General features: G+C 47.9%; 1 protein-coding gene across 1 annotated transcript; it reads right to left on the minus strand.

Moving 5' to 3' along the window:
• Positions 1 to 46: 46 nt before the first annotated feature.
• On the minus strand, positions 47 to 16,510 carry SINHCAF (SIN3-HDAC complex associated factor). Its single transcript, XM_030960728.1, has 6 exons — positions 16,405 to 16,510; positions 6,403 to 6,550; positions 4,895 to 4,994; positions 3,783 to 3,909; positions 2,298 to 2,448; positions 47 to 1,418 (listed from the first exon to the last, which is right to left on the minus strand). Exons 2-6 carry the CDS (start codon positions 6,528 to 6,530, stop codon positions 1,256 to 1,258), a joined length of 669 nt encoding a protein of 222 aa, XP_030816588.1. The 5' UTR covers positions 6,531 to 6,550; positions 16,405 to 16,510; the 3' UTR covers positions 47 to 1,255.
• Positions 16,511 to 18,375: the final 1,865 nt, after the last annotated feature.

Consider the following 18,375-nt stretch of genomic DNA (forward strand, 5'->3'; position numbering starts at 1 on the left):
ATTTGCACATGAGCTTGTCTGGGAATCAGTGTAGAAAGTATTATCTTTTGATCACATATGCAAACAGAGCTGCTGCCTTGATTCAGCACAGCACCATTCTTAGCAGAACTTTTCAGATTCAGTATTCACAAATGTGTTGACCTGGCAGTTGCTTAAACAAACAAACGGGGGAAAAAAAAAAAACCAACAAAATCCAAACACAGAGAAGCACTGCAGGGGAAGGGTTTCAAAACAGTTATTGTGAATCCAAACCCCAGGCTGCAACCAGATTATGTCCCTGGACCAGAGCCTAATTTGCTTAGCAAGGGGTTTGGTTCTTTGTCAGGTCCAAAACCAGGAGTCTTGTTTGTGGTCACATTTCAGCTGCACTGGGCTACAGAGAGCAGTTACTCAGTTTTGGCTGCCATCTACACCTGACTTGGGCATCAAGGGGTTTCTTGGTCCATCTCAAGCCACCAGGGGTTACTACACCAAGCCCAGGGTGCCTGCTGCTGGCTTAAAAAAAAAGTAACCTCCCATTTTGCTATGTTCAGTTCTTAGGTAAATCTTAACCCTTAGGTAAGGCGGGGAGCTCTCACATCCCACCCCTTCTCAAGAGCACTTTTATGCTGGAGGCCTTCTCAGATAGCTGCCACTTGAAGTAGAGATGTCTGCAGATTACCAGTCTGTGTCACATGGGAGGCATGAAATATTTGTCTTTGTTATGTCAGTAGTACAGGGTGAAATCGCCACACCTTTAAAAATATATATTTATATAACTAGAGAGGTGACTTATAACATTTCTATGTATTAGTTCATCTTATTGACTCATACATGTCTAAGAATGAAATATTTTCTTGGGAATTTAGGAAGTTTGCCAACCAACTTTAAAGGAAATTTAAAAAAAAAAAAAAAAAAAACCAAAAGGCTTACAACCACTGCTTCTTTCAGTACAGAAACATGAACTACATATACTTTAATATACAAACCCCATCCATTTTCACTTGGGAAGTGAGTGTGGGGGAAAATTAGACAACCTTGCAGCAGCATTCAGCTTTGCCAAGTGTTCCATAGCATCTTAAATATTATGTACAGTCTTTCTGAAAGGATACAAACTGGCTCCAGAGTTTGTGGAATAGTAGCAGTAAAACCCAAAACAGTTCCAGGGAAAAGTCTTTTGGCAGCATAGCAGGTGTCCAAAGTGAACAGTCACTTTTCTAGTATTTTTCCAGAGAATAAGAGGATCTGTATAACCTTCTGCAGCTATCCAAGGAAGTCACCACTCCTCTTGGGTGGAGATTGCTGGAGATTGGGGTCCTTCTTGTTCTGGCTTTTCAGTGGCAGACTTTTTATTGCTACAACAAGGTTTGAAGAGATGAGTGTCTATGAGGACTTCTCCAAAACGCCCTTTGTAAATAATTCCACAGCAGACCTTTTGCCTGGAAGAAATGGCAGGGAGACAGACACTTTGTTTAGAATATACAGAATTCACAAACATGCAAAAAAGCAAGTCTGACCCCAGACACTGCTTTATTGAGCCTCCAGCCCAGAGGACAGGGGCAAAAAGTCTGCTCACAAACAGAAAACAAGTCTGTGTCTAAATCCACAACAGGTCTTTGGGGGGGGATGAAGGGGGTGGGGAACAACAAAGAAAAAAAGAAAAAACCCAAACATGTCTATCCAAAAACCAAGTCTCCAACTTTGCTTCCCAGAGAAGTTTCAGACACAACCATCGGTCTGAACTAACCTTGGCTACAATGCACTTGCAAATATTATTTGAGAGGAGGCAGCAAAGTCACAACAATTTCAACTGAGCAATTAGCTAAACAAGGGATTACTGTGTCACAACATGCAATAAAAGATAACAAGCTTGTCAGCTCCCAGAAAACCTTGTGGTTTTCCTCCCACTCCAGAATTTTGTTGGGTTTTTTTTTGTTTGTTTTTTCCAAATGACTACCATCACAGGTCAACCAAATCAAATGCTATGTTTTGCTGACAAGCTGGGAGCACTCTTATATGTAGCAACACATCATATCTACAGGGCACAGTTTTAAGAAGAGATAATGACAGACAGGAATATAATCTGCTATTCCCAAAACCAGCAAAATTATTTCCCAGCAACTGTTTTAATGTTTAGGGAACTGAAGGGAGATAGGGGAAAATGCCTTAAACACAAGGCATTTCTTTCCAAGCATGAACAGACAGGTGTTGTAAATTATACCCTTATGCCAGATCAGGATGAAGAGGCAGAATCAAGCAGCATGTATGCAAAGTGAGTTTGCTGCCTGCACAGAGGGCAGGTTCTGCTGGTTTTTTACCTTTTCCAGTAGGTGAGATCTAGGAAGGAGAACACTGGTGTTCTGCTGGCCCCAGCGCTCAGCTCCGTGTCAGAGCCATCGTCCGACTGGTTGCTGTAACAGGGCGACTGAGCTGGAGAGGCACTTGAAGTTGTGCTGTGGGCATCAGAATCTGCAGGGCAAAGAGGAAATGCAAGGATCAGGACATGCATCCAACGACTTACCCTCCTCCTGATCTGTGGATTGGGAGCAGAGGCACAGAGGTGCTTTAACTAATTATTTTTTTTTTTTTTTTTTTTCTTTTTTTTTTTTTTATAAAAAAAAAGATTAGTTTTTGGAAAAAAAAAAAAAAAAGGAAAGAGAATTTTTTAAAAAAAGGATTAAAAAAAGTTCAGGATCAGGCTTCAGTTTCTGGCTCTCAAACCTAGCCCACACAGGCCATGCTCTGAAACCACTGGGAAATCCCTCAAGACGGTGAAGATCTGTGCTCCAGACTCTCTCTCTCACTGTACATTTTCTTTCTCACCCTTTCAGGTAAAGTGCTGCAAAGCTCTTCCCAATAGTCCATTTTAAATATATTCTATATTCTCATTATGTGTTAGCTAGTACTGAGCTTTTGCTGGATCAAGACCAGGAACTTCAGAGCCAGTGCAGACACATACCTTAACAGTGTCTGCTCTCCCACCTTTCAGCTGCCATCTCTGGCAGCTACAGTGACAAAATTAAATTAACTGCAGTGCCTTGAATGAGGAGATAAAAGCTCATTGGGTCAGGGCCTTTACTGGTTCTTTGGAGACTTCTCCTTCTGACTAGGCAGGATAATTGAAAGAGAGAGAGACCAAGTCAGCAACAGTGAAGAAGCTGGAAGGTTTGCTTTAGAAGAAAAACCGTAAGTACTGACACACATTTAGAGCATAACTGCCAGATGGTTTTGTTGGAAAGCTATGAATCCAAATCTCTTTGGAGAGTCCTTGTCCTACTGGAAAGAAATCACTGAGACTGGCAGAGGAAGGTATAAGGAAACATGGCAGGACTTTAAGGGCGTGGGGGGGTAAATCTATGTTTAAAAGTACGTATGGAAGAAAAAGACGGCAATGTTTTTTGGGAAAAGAGGGCTGAAAATGGCCACAGCACATTACTGAAAGCAGGGAGAAACCTCCTCCAGCTTCAGTTTCGATGAGATCTTTGCCCAAGATATTCTTTCTAGGGATATGTCATTCAAGTGTCGGACATAAGCTACAACTGCCTGCACTTTCAAGCCAGACTCCTCATGCCCCCTTGCCACTTCCCCACCTCTGTCTTGCAGCCCACCCTGTACACAAGCTCCTCCTTCTCATTCCACACCCTCCCAAAACTGTCAGAGGATAAGAGGCTGTGAAAACAGGGAGAGCCCAAACGTGGGAGTGCACAACCAAATCTAGGCAGTGATTCAGCTCGGCCAGTTCACAGTGAGCTGTGTTAGGAGAGGCTGAAGTTTACTGCCAGAATCTCTCTGGATCCACTTACTGTGCCGCTTGAATTCCTTTTGCAGTTTGCTGATTTGATTGCTCTTTATTCTGCTTCCAGAGAGGGTTTTCATTTTCTTTGGTTTCAATGTTGTTTTAAGGCTGGGTCCAGCCCTGGCATCTACCACCTAGGTCAGAGAAAATGCATGTCTGAGTACTTGTGCATCATGCTGAGATATTATTACCACAGTCAAGACACAGGTACTGACTTAGCAGAAGGTGTTCCAAACCCCCTTAGTTAATCCAAGGCAGTTCTGTGCACAGACACTCTCCTGTTTCATTTAAATCTGGCTACATCTCTGCAGGAAAACACAGCAAACTAGTTTAAAAAGCACATTCAGTTCTACTTTTGCCAGCTTCTCATTTTAACACATTCAGTTTAGAACCGAATAATTGTTGAAGCTATACAGGTCCAGTTAAGAGTGTCTGCCAAGCATTTGCTCTGTGGTTTTTTTTTGGTTTTTTTAGTCATAAATTTACCTTTTGAGTAAAGCCAGTGGTAGTAATAACCACAGTTATTGGCTCCCATTACTATCAAGGCATCCTGGATAAAAATTATTATATACACAAGGAATCCTGATCATCCTCCCAGCCTTAGGCCTGAATTGAATTAGACATATCAAAACAGAATATATGAGTGAAAATAGCTGCAAGATTATTAGTCATTGTAATTATCTGATTAAATGAGATTGATTAATGTGTTGCTTGAGCAAGTCACTTTGTTTGGGAAAAAAAAATCAACCAATTTTGGATAAAGGCCAAACTGGATTTTTTTTTTTTTTTTTTTTTTTTTTTTTTGTGTTTTTTTTTTTGTTGTTGTTGTTGTTGTTTGGTTTTTTTTTTAATGTCATAAGAGACTTTTGGATGAAGTTATGAGCTATTGAAAACAAGGAATTACAAGGCAAGTTAGTCTGTGACTGCATCTCAGGCTTGCATAATCATCATCTGCACATAGGCAGGCAGGAGGCACACAGTAGTAAATACTCCAGGAAGGATGTAGAGATGCTGAGGGTGGGGAGAGTGTGGCTGAAAGAGCAAACCCCAAACCCCTGCCAGCACCTCCCCTCTCTAGAAAGAGTTAGTTTTGGGGCAGAAGAGAAATGAATTACTAACGTGATTCCAGTTTTTTTTGGATCCTGCTGGTAATTTTTTCCATCTTTTCACCAAAAGAACACAGGCATTGCAAATATCTCCTGAGCGAGCCTCGTGGAGCCTGGCAAAAACAAAAGCAAAGATCACTTAACAACAGTTAATAAAAGCACACCCCCACTTGCTAACAGCAAGAAGTATAAAAAACTGATGAATAAGAAGGGTTCTGAAATTCTGTTTTTCTGACATTACAGTTCATCTGGGATGCTCCAACAGCGCCATTTAAAGACCAGGTCTCACTTTCAGAAAACATTCTTCCACACAGAAATGAAAAGGTGTCACAATCTGCCTCCAGAGGGGCACTGAACAGAACAGTCCCATCACCTGCAGGTTTTGGAATCTTTTCCCCAAAACCAAGACACTCATCGCAGTGGATTGGTTAGTTTGGAGCAGGAGGAATAATCATGTTATTCAAACTTACACTTGGGAACAAACATCAAAAGCTTGCTCAGGTCTTAACTTTCCCACAGAGCTTCAAGGATGAGTAACAAACATCACCTAACACACTCCCACACAAGCACAGGATAAGATTTCAGAAACAGCACTCACTGGAATGACAGCAATACTTGCTCCCTCTAACAAGCTTTCCTCAGGAATCATCTCTACTGCTAATCCATGCTAAAAGAAATATAACAGGGAAACACTGCAGAACTTTTCAGCTAATTAAATAGGAAGTTTTTGGGTCATTTATAGATGAATGAGGCAGGCTCAGAAAGCCATTATTTGCCCAGTGGTCGGTCTGCATTTTTACCTTGGCAAATGTATTTCAGATAGCACAACAACAATGGTCCTGGTAAACTGCAAACTGCTTTACTGCAGTTAAAAACAACAACCACAAAAAAAAAAGCAATGGATCTGCACACAGCCTTTGACTGCCAAGGACAGTAGTGAAGAAATATGATAAGGAAAACTGCCAGCACCAGACTTGTGTACAAAAATCCAAGGTAAATACAAAGCATTCTAAAGTTCACTACATGAAGAGTGTTTCTAGAAAAAGTGGGGAAAATTTCTGAATTTTATACAAAATTGCAAAGCTCTTCAAAAGTATCCCAAAAAATTGAAAGATCACAGTAACTGGTACAAGAAATCTCTAGTATTTATAGTTTTATTTACCAGTGCTTTCAAGTAACATCATCTAACTGGAAAGCTAATCACTTTCCAAGAGAATGGTTTTCCAATGACAAGTTTTAATAACACATTGCTACGTCCTATTTGAACAAAGACACCAGTATTTGTAACAGGGTACTCTGCATAAACCCTGCTGAAACTGCTAAATATTTACTCATCAAGTTTAATCTAACATTCTTGAATTTTCAGTGCCACAGAAAGCCCCCCTGGATGTGTAGAGTTCATTATTTTATGTAGGTGTTTACACACCTAATCTTTCAGGTTTTCAGAGCAAGAAGGACACTACATCAGGTTTGCAGCTCAGAGATCAATGCCAAAACTGCTGACCAAGGTGGGAATCTTACCCAAAACAATTCTGGAAATCCTTTTCATAACGTTTGCTGTCAGTGAAACGAGAACTGGAAGACTTAGCTCTGCAAATACAGCAGCCCTCTATACTCCGGTACATCTTCGGTTTGTGAAAGCCAAACATCTTTTCCTCCCAGCTGTACCCTGTGAAAACAAACAGAAACTGGTGCTAATTATCACTGTTAGATAATGAAAGAAAAAAATCTATGCTAGATTAAGGCATAGTTTTTTTATCGAATGTGTCCTCAGAAGAACAGATGCACTTAACAACTGCACCTAGAATGCAGTTGTTAAGAAAATTACATAATTAACAGCTGAAATATTAAGCAATACCCAGCAGGACCCATAACAAGCTCATTTACTGCAGAAATCTGCTCCAAGGGCACATCTACAGGCAGCACAACCCAGATGTGTGAATGCAGCCAACCTGGCCACTGAGAGGCCCGTGCGTGTGGCAGGAGAGGCTGCAGGACAGGCCATGTGTCCGAGCCATGGAAAAGGAGCTGGCAGCTGAACTCTGGGTCACTGAACTACTTCATCACCACCACCACCGGTGCTGGCTGGAAACACCCCTGGCAAACTTTGCTGAGAGTGAGTAGGAGTCATTTTAAATGAGCTGCAGTCATACCCCCGGGCTGCAGGGCAGACATACCTGAAAAGCTGCTCTAAAAACAGCGGGGTGGAGTCGCACCCAGCCCTCAATGGCCCTGTCTGCGCTGCAGGACCCGGGAGCACTTCTCTGTTCTCAGGGCCTGGGTGAGCATCCCAGCTCCATGTCAGCACATGCTCTGCTCTCAGCCTCCTGCCTTCCCCACCCTGCTTTCCATGGGAAGGAAACCGAGCTAGGAAAGAAAGGGCCAGGGAGCAGGACCCTGGGGCACATCTCAGCATGTGCCTACCACACAAAAAGGATGGAACTCCAGTCACAGGGAAGTTGTTGCTTCGTAACCACCAGCTCTGCACACTTGGTACTAGCCCAGAAAGCTGAGAATGCCCTCCTGCCCCTGGATCCTGTTCTTTTTAGTACACCAAGGCTGGGATTTGCTATCAGAGCAGGTATCATACAGTGAAGCCATTTTCCAGCAGAAACTTCCCAAGTTAGCCACTGCAGTCACCATGACCCCCACCAAACCAGCTCTCCCCTAAGCTGGTTGTTGCCCAGTGCAGACCCCTGTCAGGCACAGCCTGACACAGCATGAGCACAGTCACAGCAAACAGGGTTCCCACAGCGCCTCAAAAACCCAAACCAACAACTGAGCAAAGCTGCTGCTCTCCTGGCACGGGGCCTGGACACACAGCAAGTCCTCACAGGCCACACAGCATCAGTCTCATAATGCAGGCAGGGACTGTTCCAAGATGTTCTCTTTTGAACAGAGCCTGGTGCAAGCTTTGCCTCCACCACCTGCTGCAAGGAGCCAGCAGCCACCTCTGCTGCTCACCACACACCAAGGCTGCTCAGAGAGGGCACAGGCTGCAGGAAGCTCCAGGAGAATAGGTTCCCACTGCTTTAAAAAAATTAAAATTGGATGGAGCCATGCAAATAACCCAACATTTCCCTCTCTTTCCTTAACAAAGGCCAAGCTGCTGAATTCATTAAGAAGCTGATTAAAAAAACCTACTGAATGACCCAGCAGCTCAGGAAGGACTTTCAGGAGAGGAGCAACTGTGGTGAGAGGGAACTCCGTCACTTCTCAGTCCCAGGTAGTACCAAGTCCCAGTAACCCAACTCAGGTTACTGGTTAACTTTGTGCCATAGGCATCTGTCCCCAAATCTTCCACCTCCAGAAAGGTAAGGGCTGTAATCCTTTTACCCTCCAGTGGTACAGAGAAAAATCATCTTGAAATCTTGTGCCTATACTGCCAGGACTTGCCACATCATTATGGCAATAAAATATTTTGAAAGACAGGTTCAGGTGAGGTCAGAAACATGCTTCCACAAAATGATCATACCCAGCACCACACTCACCTGACTGACAGGGGGGTGGTGTGCAACAGGAAAAGATCCCGCACACTTCTGCGGGACCACAGCAAAAGCTAGGGAACCACCCAGGCCCAGGCACCGTCCTGTGCAGAGGTGAAAATACATCCCCCCAGCCCAGGGGGGAAGATCAAGAGTACAGGAGCATGGCAAAATAAACATGCAGTTTCCCAGACTCCCGAGAGCAAGAGAAAAGTAAGAATTGTATCCAATATTGTCGGCTAGTACTCTGACACAAAATCCATCAAGGAACCTGTTTCCAGCTGCAAGTGTGCATGTTTGCATTTCAGTCTAGCATACAGAGACCACTTGGGCTCACTGAGGTTGTGGCTCATGCAGTTACTACTGCACCAACATTAGGAAGACTCAACTCTCCAGAAAGCTTGTCTTGACTTGCAGAGCCTGTTGATGGCAAGGCACTTGCTCAAGCTGAATGCCAAGGAGATCCTGCAGGCCTAGGAGAGAGATGGAGAGGATAAGTCCTTCCTTCCCCCTGTTCCAGGTCGTGCTGTCTTCCACAGGCTTGAAGTGCTGAATTCCTTCCTTCACATTTACAGCACAAGGAGCTCACCTAGGGCTACATTCTCCCGAGGTTAACTTGGGCAAATATCCAGCAAAGTCACCCCAAAAGGTGTCAGGCTTTTTAGGAGATTCACTGCTCCCTGTATTAGTACAGCATTGGCCTGAAGGCCAGGAGTAGATCTAGTAAGTAGTGACCTGCTGAATGGACTCATGGAGGGATGGTTACTCTCAGAACTACTCTCAGCCTCTGCTGGATGTGCAGCAAATGAATGCACAGCCAAAGCAGGTAAACATTCCTGGCTTGTCAAGAAAGTAAACAACAGAGTATCTAGGCAAACACTCTGTGTATTTAGTTTCTTAGCACCTGATGTGCTTCTTTGGGAGATACTCCTGAGGACATTGCTCAACAAGCCTCTGGAGATTTAACAGCGTGCTCACCTGGGAATTTTCAACTTCCAAAGAGCAGCTTTACATGTTGTTTGACTACTCCAATGTTAAATCTGTGGTCTGGTACTTGCCTTTAGAAAGTCAAAGACTAATTGCAGACACAAACTTCACCCGTGCTGCCAAATTTAGGTGGCAAGAAACAGCTATCAACAATGCAGTTCACTTTCTAACCAAGTTTCTTCTAGGAATCCAGACAGTGATAAGATGATCTCTGTCACCAGCTGGTATTTACACCACAGTAGAATAAGATGCATGTTTTAAAATCAACGTTCTGGCAAAGACTGGAAAACACATATATTCTGAAAATATTTTGCCTTGTATCATTGCTGCCATTCTCACAGGAGCAGCCTTTCATCACCATCCTTCAATAGAAGGGAAACTAGTGCCATCTGTTTCCCACTTGATGAATGGTCAGCAATGGTATTACCACACATCATGCCTGAATGGGGAAGAGCTAGTAGCAAAACCACAAGTTAAACAGATTTCTCTGACAACTGCATCCAAGTGCAGTTATAAATGGAAGGCATCAGTCCAGTTACACATTTAATCCTAAACAGTTGCCATTTGACCATTATACACTAAATTTTCTGTCAGCTGGAGAGCTTAATAGCTAATATGGACTTAGAAGTAAATATGACTGTGTCATTTAAAAGGTTTAACTTGAAAGCTTTGCAATTTAGATATTGAATTAGAACCAGGGAGTTAGGATGCCAGCTGCCCTAACACCTGAATCTTAGCTGTGGAACTTTTAACCATGCAAAATTTGGATAAAAAAGATGGCAAGTAGAAATGAAGCAACTTGCCTAGAAGTTAAAAAGCATTGCACAACATAATTCTGTCAAAGCTAAGCATGTCATTAATGCTATTTAACTTTGTTATTATTTGCCAAATTTAAGCACATTAGAAAAATGTATCAGCAGTTGCACAGAAGTGAAAAGGACAGATCTCCAAAAAAGAATCAGAAATCTTAGCAGAGCATTATCTGTCATTCTGCAGAAATGAAGATTTATCAGCACTAGTGGGAAAGCAGTATTCCCCCAAGCCAGGGGAAAAGTGATCCTCTTCCCTCCCTGGTGTCCCTCTCTACAGCTTCTCCTTGCAGAAGCTGCTATTCCCTCGAGTTCTGCTTTATACAACTGCTTTAGCAACCTGAATGGACTCAGAAAAGTCTCCAGGAAAGTGCTCTCTCCGTTCTTCTGCCCTCTCACTTTTGAAAAGGCAGCATCAAAAATAGAAACTTGTCTTGCAAAAGAGAATGGTAAAGTCAGGAAGAGAAAACTAGTGGGAAACAAAAAAAGAAAGAAAATCCCCACACCCTGCTTATTACCTTTGTGAAAGGCTGGTACAAAGAAGCATGTGTGTGAAAATGGTTTCATGCTTTTGTTACCTGTCAGGACTAGAATTTGGTGCTTAATTTTCTTTGCAAAATTTAATTTGATGATCTAAATTAAAAGGAGGCATTGCGTCACATGCTCATTAAGTTTTCAAGTTAGGGAAGAACTTCTGAACTCTTTCAGATCTCAAAGTAAGCTGAGCCACTTTCATTTGCTTTTCCAGATTCCTTCTGCATTCTTTCTGATCACCCAAGAAGAATGAAAACCTTTTATAATAGAAAGGATGGAATTCCTAGAAGACAGGCATGTCTCTCTTTGTAACACAATTACCAGGCCAGTGGGAACGAACACGCTCACCTGCTTCTTGCAAAGCTGGAAGAGAAACATTCCCTGGAGTTACAGAGGAGCAAAGGCACGCCAGTCCAAATACACAGTATCCTCCTCTCTTCCCATCTCCCCTCTCCGACCCGGGATCGTTCGCCCTTTGTGCAACCCAGAACTGCCAGCACCTTTGCCAGAGAGGAGAACAACGATTTAATTTCCCTTTCTGTGTACACAACAGCCTTGGCACAGCCTCCCCGAAGCTGGGCTAAAGAAAAATACCATCTACCCTACATATGTTGATGCAGCCGGTTCCTGTCAAAGTAAAAATCTCACAATTGTCATCCCTACAGCATTTCACTGCAACTAAGAAACACAGCCAAAATTACACCTTTTTTTTTTTTTTTTTTAAAGGGAACTATACAGATGCCTTAATATAGAAAGAATATAAGTGCTCTGGCTTTTGCATGTGCAAGAGCCTACATCCAGGCACATGCACACACATGAAAAATGCTTCCAGAGCTGTCCACGGCGCCAGAGGCAGAGTCGCCCATCTCACAACAAACTCTTGAGTGTGTCCCTCTGCTGAAATAAACTGCAATACCTCTACTGCAAATCAAGTGCAAGACAGAGAACTGTACATCAGCAGAGGAACTGATCTGTATCAGAGACTCAACATAAACATACCTCCCCTGAGTTCACAGGCTGCTGCAAAAAACCCTTGGAAGAGAAGTTAAGATTGGATCCCTCAAAAAAAAGAATATTTTAACATGCACAGAGCCAGAATGCTCCAAGGATGGTAAGAGACGATCCTAATTGGAGTCATCTGAAAATGCAACTTCAGCATCTGCAAAAATACTTTTCACTGTCATCTCTCCCTATAGTTTAAAACAGAGGTACTAATAACCAACAACCATAACCTCGGAACTGTGCATATTGTACACTCTTCTGGTCCCCTATATCCTCAGATTTTCCTTGCGCTTTCCTTCCTCTCTCCACACAAAACAACTTTACTTGGAGGAAAGCTGCATTTACCAGGAACATCTGAATGTCACAGCATGCTTTCACTTCAGTGTTCAGTGAAAGTGTTCAGAACACTTGATGAGTTCAGCAAAACCAGAAAAGGTCAAAACCACATCTTCAGGAATCTTTCCTCTGACAAAATAAGTAAGTCACTCTTTTGCTGGTAGATGTCCACAGCTACTGCTGTGTGCTCAGCGCTGAAGTGAAATCTCAGCACAGCCAGTGCACCTAGCAGCAGCTACTAAGCATGTATCAAAAATCAAATTGGACACTTCTTTCCCATGCTTGAGTCTCCACGGCATCCTAGCTGGATCCCAAGCTGTTCCTAGTTACATTTGCAGAAGCAGTCAAGCCATAAAGAAGCGTACTCACCTGTTGGATCTTCCCTGGGAAGGAAGTTCCAAACTCATTTGAGCTAGAGAGCTGAAAGGCTAAGCCACGTGGGTGTTCCTCTGAGCTGCCATGTGGTTTGTGCTCCAGAAGGGATAGGCCAAAGCATGAAAACAATAATCAGCAAGATTTGCATAAGGGGAAAAAATTCCAAACCTGTCCCACCTGCAGACATTCCACCTTGAAAGATGACTTCCCCCTGCCTGAAACTCCTATTGCATAACTTACACCACGCTCAGCATCAGCCCGAGCCCAGCAGGGAAAACTGGGATGTTCTCAGACATGTGCTGGAGTTCAGGCTGAGATGCTTATCTGGGTGCAGTCACCACAGCTGTGATGATGTTGTCTGCGAGCACCTGCTACTGAAAAAGCATCACAGCCTCTTCCGATCATGAGACACTGAACAGCTTTGGTTTGTGTTTTTTGGCTCGGTTCTTTTATGCTGTTTTTAAAGAGGATAACATACCTGCATGGGGACTTAAACAGAAGGAGCAGTAATTATTATTTGGCAGAACAACTGAAGCGACTTCATTAAAAAGGATAGTTTTCCATGCCCTTAAGCAGTATTACTGGTCATTTCACTTGGACTTTGGACTGAGCACATTCTACAGAAATGCAAAGGCTTGAGTTGTGAAATGGAGCCCTGCCTGGGCAATTTTCAAGTCCCAGCTCACTGGCTTCTTCTTTGTGCTAAAAAGCAAGGGCTGCAGGGGGTGCAAGAATGAAGCTGATTGTCAAGTAGAACCCTGTGGATGTCGTTCGTGTCATTATGAGAGAGGTACAAGAAATGAGGTGTTAAGAATCAATGCAAAGCAGAGTTAGGTAACACAGAAAGAGCTGTTTGGCATGCGTGAGACAACAAACCGTCACAGTTTTAACTTTATTTTTAGCCTCTGTGAATTTATCAGCTTTTTTAACATCTTCTGCAAAGAAGTCACTGATACTTTCTTCTTAAAGGAAGACTGAATACATCGGCAATTAGCTTCATTTAGAGAATGAAGTGAGGAGGAATTTTTCCCAGAGGCTCTGGCACTCAATCCCACCTACTTTCAGTGGGAGCTGGATGTTGCATGCCTGTGGGTGTGTTTGAAAATCCTGACTTGTTACTTGCTGCTTTTCTATCAGGTACCACAGATCCCAGGAAACCTAGAGCTCACCTGTGTACCAAAGGAGCCGAGCGTCCACATGGTATCAGAAGAAAGGGACAGACAGTGAACTGGAAATCTGTGCAGTTGGCGCAGAGTTTGTGCAATCTCTAATTTTAAAAAGCTGCAAACTACAGAGTGGATCTGTCTGCCTGCAGGCTGGTGAGAAAGGGGTGCACACACCCTGCACACAGCTGCCAGGAGCAGCCTCAGCTTTGGAAGCAAGCACGCAGCAGGAAAGGAGTTTGCTGAGGAATCATCACCCTCACCGACTGCCTTGTCCAGAGAGCGAAACACTCGTGTGAAGCACGGCTGTCAGCCTGCCACCTTCCTAGGCGCCAAATCAAAGTAAAAAGAGCATCACAGGCTGTGCTCAAGCACAACCACTGCTGTTGGAGTTGTGGGCTCAGTGCAGGACGCTGGGCCTTCTCCTGGCGCTCCCCAGCCACGAGGGGACGGTGGCACGGCCCTGCCTCCAGCCCAGACACGTGTTCAGGGCACGGCAGCATCCTGCATCGGCTGCCTGCACAGCCGCGGCGCCCAAGTTTTTTGCAATTGTAATGTTAATTGAATAATTTAGGTCCGAAGGACGGGCCATCAGTCGGGGACAGGGCTCTTTGTAGGATGAACGGGTGTTGTTCCCGCCAGGAAAGCGCCGCTGGGGGGGCTCCGGGGCAGGCGGGATTCAGCCCCGCTCGCTGCGTAAACAACAGGTTTGGCAGGTCCCTTTAAATCCCCTCGGCTGCACGCATCCGGACAGGGGCTACGAGAGCACACGGCAACTTTCATCTCGCCAAAGCGAGAGCGCAACGGGGAGCGCTTTCCTGGCGCAAGGCGGCGGCTTTAAAACAAAACAAAACCCCACCAAACCCTAAATAACAACGGTAAAAACCGCCCCAAAAAGGCAGAGCTCGGGCCACCGCGTGGCCCCGGGCACGGCCCCGCTCCGCCGTTAGCGCCGGCGGCCGGAGCGGCGGACGGAGCCGGGAACAAAGACCCCCCCGGGGCACACGACCTACTTTGGCGGGCGGCCCCGCCGGTCAGGTGGAGCCGCGGGAGCGCACACGCGGCTGGCCACAGCCCCTCCCGGCCCTGCCAAGCGCTCAACTCGCCGAAAGACGAGTAAAATCAGAAATAAATGAGCAGAGCACAGGAAGGGGAAGGCGGCGCGCCAGGGAGGAAAGCCCCGAGCGCGGAGGTGGGCGCTGCGAGGCGGCCCCCGCGCTGCAAACGCCGCCCCACCACGCGGCCGCGGAGCAGCCGCCCCATCCGGCGCTAACGGGGGGAGCGGAAGCGGCAAGAGCGGCGACCGCACCGCCGAGCACCGGGACCCCCGTTCTGCCGCGGTGACCGCCGTTCCCCGCCGCCCCGCTCCGGCTCCTCATGGCTCGGCCCTGACGTAATTCAAACATGGCAACAGTTTCACTTCAAAGGGCCGTCGCGGACCTCCCGGCAACGCGGGCACGCCGCGACGGGGGCAAGGCGGACCCAGGACCGCGGGGCAGGCCCGGGGCGGCCGCCGGGCCCTGCCCGCCCCAGCGCCGTGCGCGCAGCGCGGAGCCGTGCGGAGCGCGCCTGCAGCCAAAGTTTCACCGCCCCTCCAAACTCCTCCAAAACCGGCGGGCAGCCCCTAAAAAACAGCGTCCCGCGCCCGACAAGTGTCACCCCAGCGGCACCCGGCAGCGCGGGGCCGAGCCCCCGGCGGGCGCGGAGCAGCGCTGTGCCCCGGCGCGCCGGGGAGCCGCGCCGCCCGCAGCACATGCGAGCCCTTTGTTTTCCCTCAGCCGGGCGCTGCCTACGTGCCGCGCCGGGGGGCACGCCGCCCGCCCCGCCGCCCTCCGGAGCCCCGAGTTAAAACTTGTTGGCGCCGGGCGCGGGCAGACGCCGGCAGGAACGGGAGCCGCTCGCACCGGCACCGAGCTACGGGAGCGGCAGGACGCCATCGCCGCCCGCCGCACCGGCCCCACGCCGGCAACGCCGCGCACCGGGCCGGGGGCGGCACGGGGAAGGCCCCACGCCGCGACCTGTGCGACCGACAGCACGTGTCCCGCCAGCCCACGGCCGCACGGTCCGCTCCTCTGCAGCGTGCACTCCCCCGCAATTACTAATGATGACTGGAAACAATAAGAACTGCCCCGCTCTCCCCACGTGAAACACGGCGAGGGAGGGATGGCGGGCACCGGCGGGTCCCCCTCCCCTCCGCCGCGCCGCTGGCACCAAGTTGAGCGCGGGCGCTACAGGTGTGCGCTGCGGGGCGCGCCGGGGCCGCACCTGCGGCACCCGCTCCGCACCGGCGGGGCCGCGCCACCCGCGTGGCGAGCCAGGGCAGCCGCGGCCCGGGAAAGGCGCCCTGCAGCCCGTCATCGCCAAACAGCCCGGTTTTCCAAACCCGCTCCGCACCTTGGAACTGCTTTTGGAGTTAAATTTTGGGGAAATGGCTACTCTTTCCTCATAAAGACTTGGAGATTTAACCGTACTTTGGGATGGCGGGGCAGAAGTCAGAGTTCCAGGGATGGGTCCGCAACAATGCGGGAGGCGTTCCTCTCCGCTCGCGCATCCTTTAAAACTCTACTCATGGAAGAAAAAACCGGGCGCAACGCCGCTCGCAGCAGCCACACGCGTGTCAAAGCGGCAAAGTCTTTTTGCCGCTGCAAAACACTGCGGACAAACTCCGGGGAGTAACTTGGAATGAACGAAAACCACCGGCTGCTGGAAAAAAAAAATCCCAACACCACCAAAAAAAAAAAAAAAAAAAGAAACCCACCGAGAGCGAACAACACAAAACAACAAAAAACAAGCCCCGAACAACAAGAAGCAAGCAGGGAAGGCATCACTCACCGCCGCACTGCGCCCACCAACTCCCGTCCGTGCGGGCGCGGCGCTCCCGCCGTGCGCGCGCTCCCCGCCTCCCCGCGCTCTGCCGCCGGCGCGGGCGGCCGCGCGAGCCCCCACGCCCCGCCCCTCGGCCCCGCCCCTCGGCCGCTCTGCGCAGGCGCCATTCCCACGGCTCCGTTTCTCATCAATCGGGCCCCGCCGGCTGCGCGCGCCCCATTGTCCTTTTAAGGCAGAAAGGGCCGCGCGGGAAGAGCGCGCGCGAGGGGGGCGGTGCCCGCCGTGACGGCAGAGGTGACTTCACGCACGCGGCGCGCGCGCGCGCGCCCCCGCCCCGCACCTGCCTCGCGCCGGAACGGGGCGCAAACACAGCCGCAAACACAGCCCTAAACACACCGCAAACACACACACACCGCAAAACACCCAAACACACCCAAAACACCAAAACACCAAAATCACAAACAAACACAACACCCAAAACAGCCCTAAACAAGAAACAAACACAGCCCTAAACACAGCCCTAAAACGCCACATCACCGCAAACACAGCACACACCGCAAACACACCCAAACAAGAAACACAGCCCTAAACACAGCCCTAAACACAGCCCTAAACACAGCCCTAAACATCACCGCAAACACAGCACACACCGCAAACACAGCCCTAAACACAGCCCTAAACACAGCCCTAAACATCACCGCAAACACAGCACACACCGCAAACACAGCCACGCCAAACACAGCCCTAAACATCACCGCAAACACAGCACACACCGCAAACACAGCCCTAAACACACCTAAACATCACCAAACACACACACCCAACACACAAACACCACAACGCAAAACACACCAACAAAACAACCAAACAACAAAATACCCAAACACAACGCAACAGCCCAACAAAAATCAAACACAGCACAGCCCCGCAAACACAGCCCCGCAACAGCAGCACAGCTCCGCAAACACAGCCCCGAAACACAGCGCAGCATCGCCGCAAGCAGAGCCCCGCAAGAGGACCCTGCCAGCCCCGGTGACACGCCGATGACACTGCGGTGGCAGCCGGTGACAGCCGCCCCGTCCCAGCGCATGCCGCGCACGGCGCTCGGCGGCGTTGGTGCCGTCGCTGCCTCTCCGCGCCGAGCCCCGCGGGCGGAGCGCCACAGGGAACCGGGAAAGGTTTGGGATTTTTTTTCCCGCTCCGGGTTAATGTTAATGTTCGCTTTCCAAAGCGCTCGAAAAGCCGTCAGTGGCTTACGTAACTTTTCCTGCAGCGTCACAATGAGTGAATTGAAAAGTCGCGTCATCGCAGCCTTTGGGTTCGCGGCTCTTTTGTGCAGTTTTGGAAGAGCTGCCTCACGAGGCGGCCGGCAGGTTATGTTGAAATAGATTTCCTTTGAAAACGGCGTCAGACGGATTAGCATGTGGCATACAAGGTGACACCTAATGAGTTATGACTTAGCACCATCACAGCCTCTGACTGCAATAAAGCTGCGAGCTGCTCCCTCCCGGGCTGGCACTCAAACCAAGCCCAAATATGGATTCCTTTCTTTTGAACTACTTAAAAGTTTAAAAGTTTCCCACAGAATCGACTGCAGCTCAGGCACCACATGCAGGTGTTGTTGAATACTCTAAAACACTGAAATTATGCCAATGAATATTTCTGTAGTAATTGGGGTTTTTTTAATGACAGTGGCCTTTTCAGACTAATCCTGATTTAGGCACAGAATTAACAACTCACCAAGAACTTTTGCTGAAATTATCCTTTTGCTTCCATCAACGACTCTAGCTAAAATCTGGGAATTTTCAGAGAGCAGGACAAGTTACTTTTCCTTACCTTAGTCTGAAGTTCTTACATCTTCTCTACTTGCTTGTAAACCCATGGTAATTGTGCCCCATCTCCTTCCTCAGTGCTGCCAAACCAGTCAGTCTGGGCACAAAGCACAGGGAAACACCTCCCAGGGAACCCTCCAGGTTG

This window comes from Camarhynchus parvulus, chromosome 1A (genome assembly GCF_901933205.1).
Source record: "Camarhynchus parvulus chromosome 1A, STF_HiC, whole genome shotgun sequence".
NCBI classification, from domain to species: Eukaryota; Metazoa; Chordata; class Aves; order Passeriformes; family Thraupidae; genus Camarhynchus; species Camarhynchus parvulus.

Excerpts from the sequence above, each read along its gene's own strand:
- SINHCAF (XM_030960728.1), bottom strand. The coding sequence starts at position 6,530 with ATGTTTGGCTTTCACAAACCGAAGATGTACCGGAGTATAGAGGGCTGC. Across the intron at positions 4,995-6,402 it reads GATTTCCAGAATTGTTTTGG|GCTCCACGAGGCTCGCTCAG; the intron begins GTAAGATTCCCA and ends TGTTTTTGCCAG. Across the intron at positions 3,910-4,894 it reads CCAAAAAAAACTGGAATCAC|GTGGTAGATGCCAGGGCTGG; the intron begins GTTAGTAATTCA and ends TCTCTGACCTAG.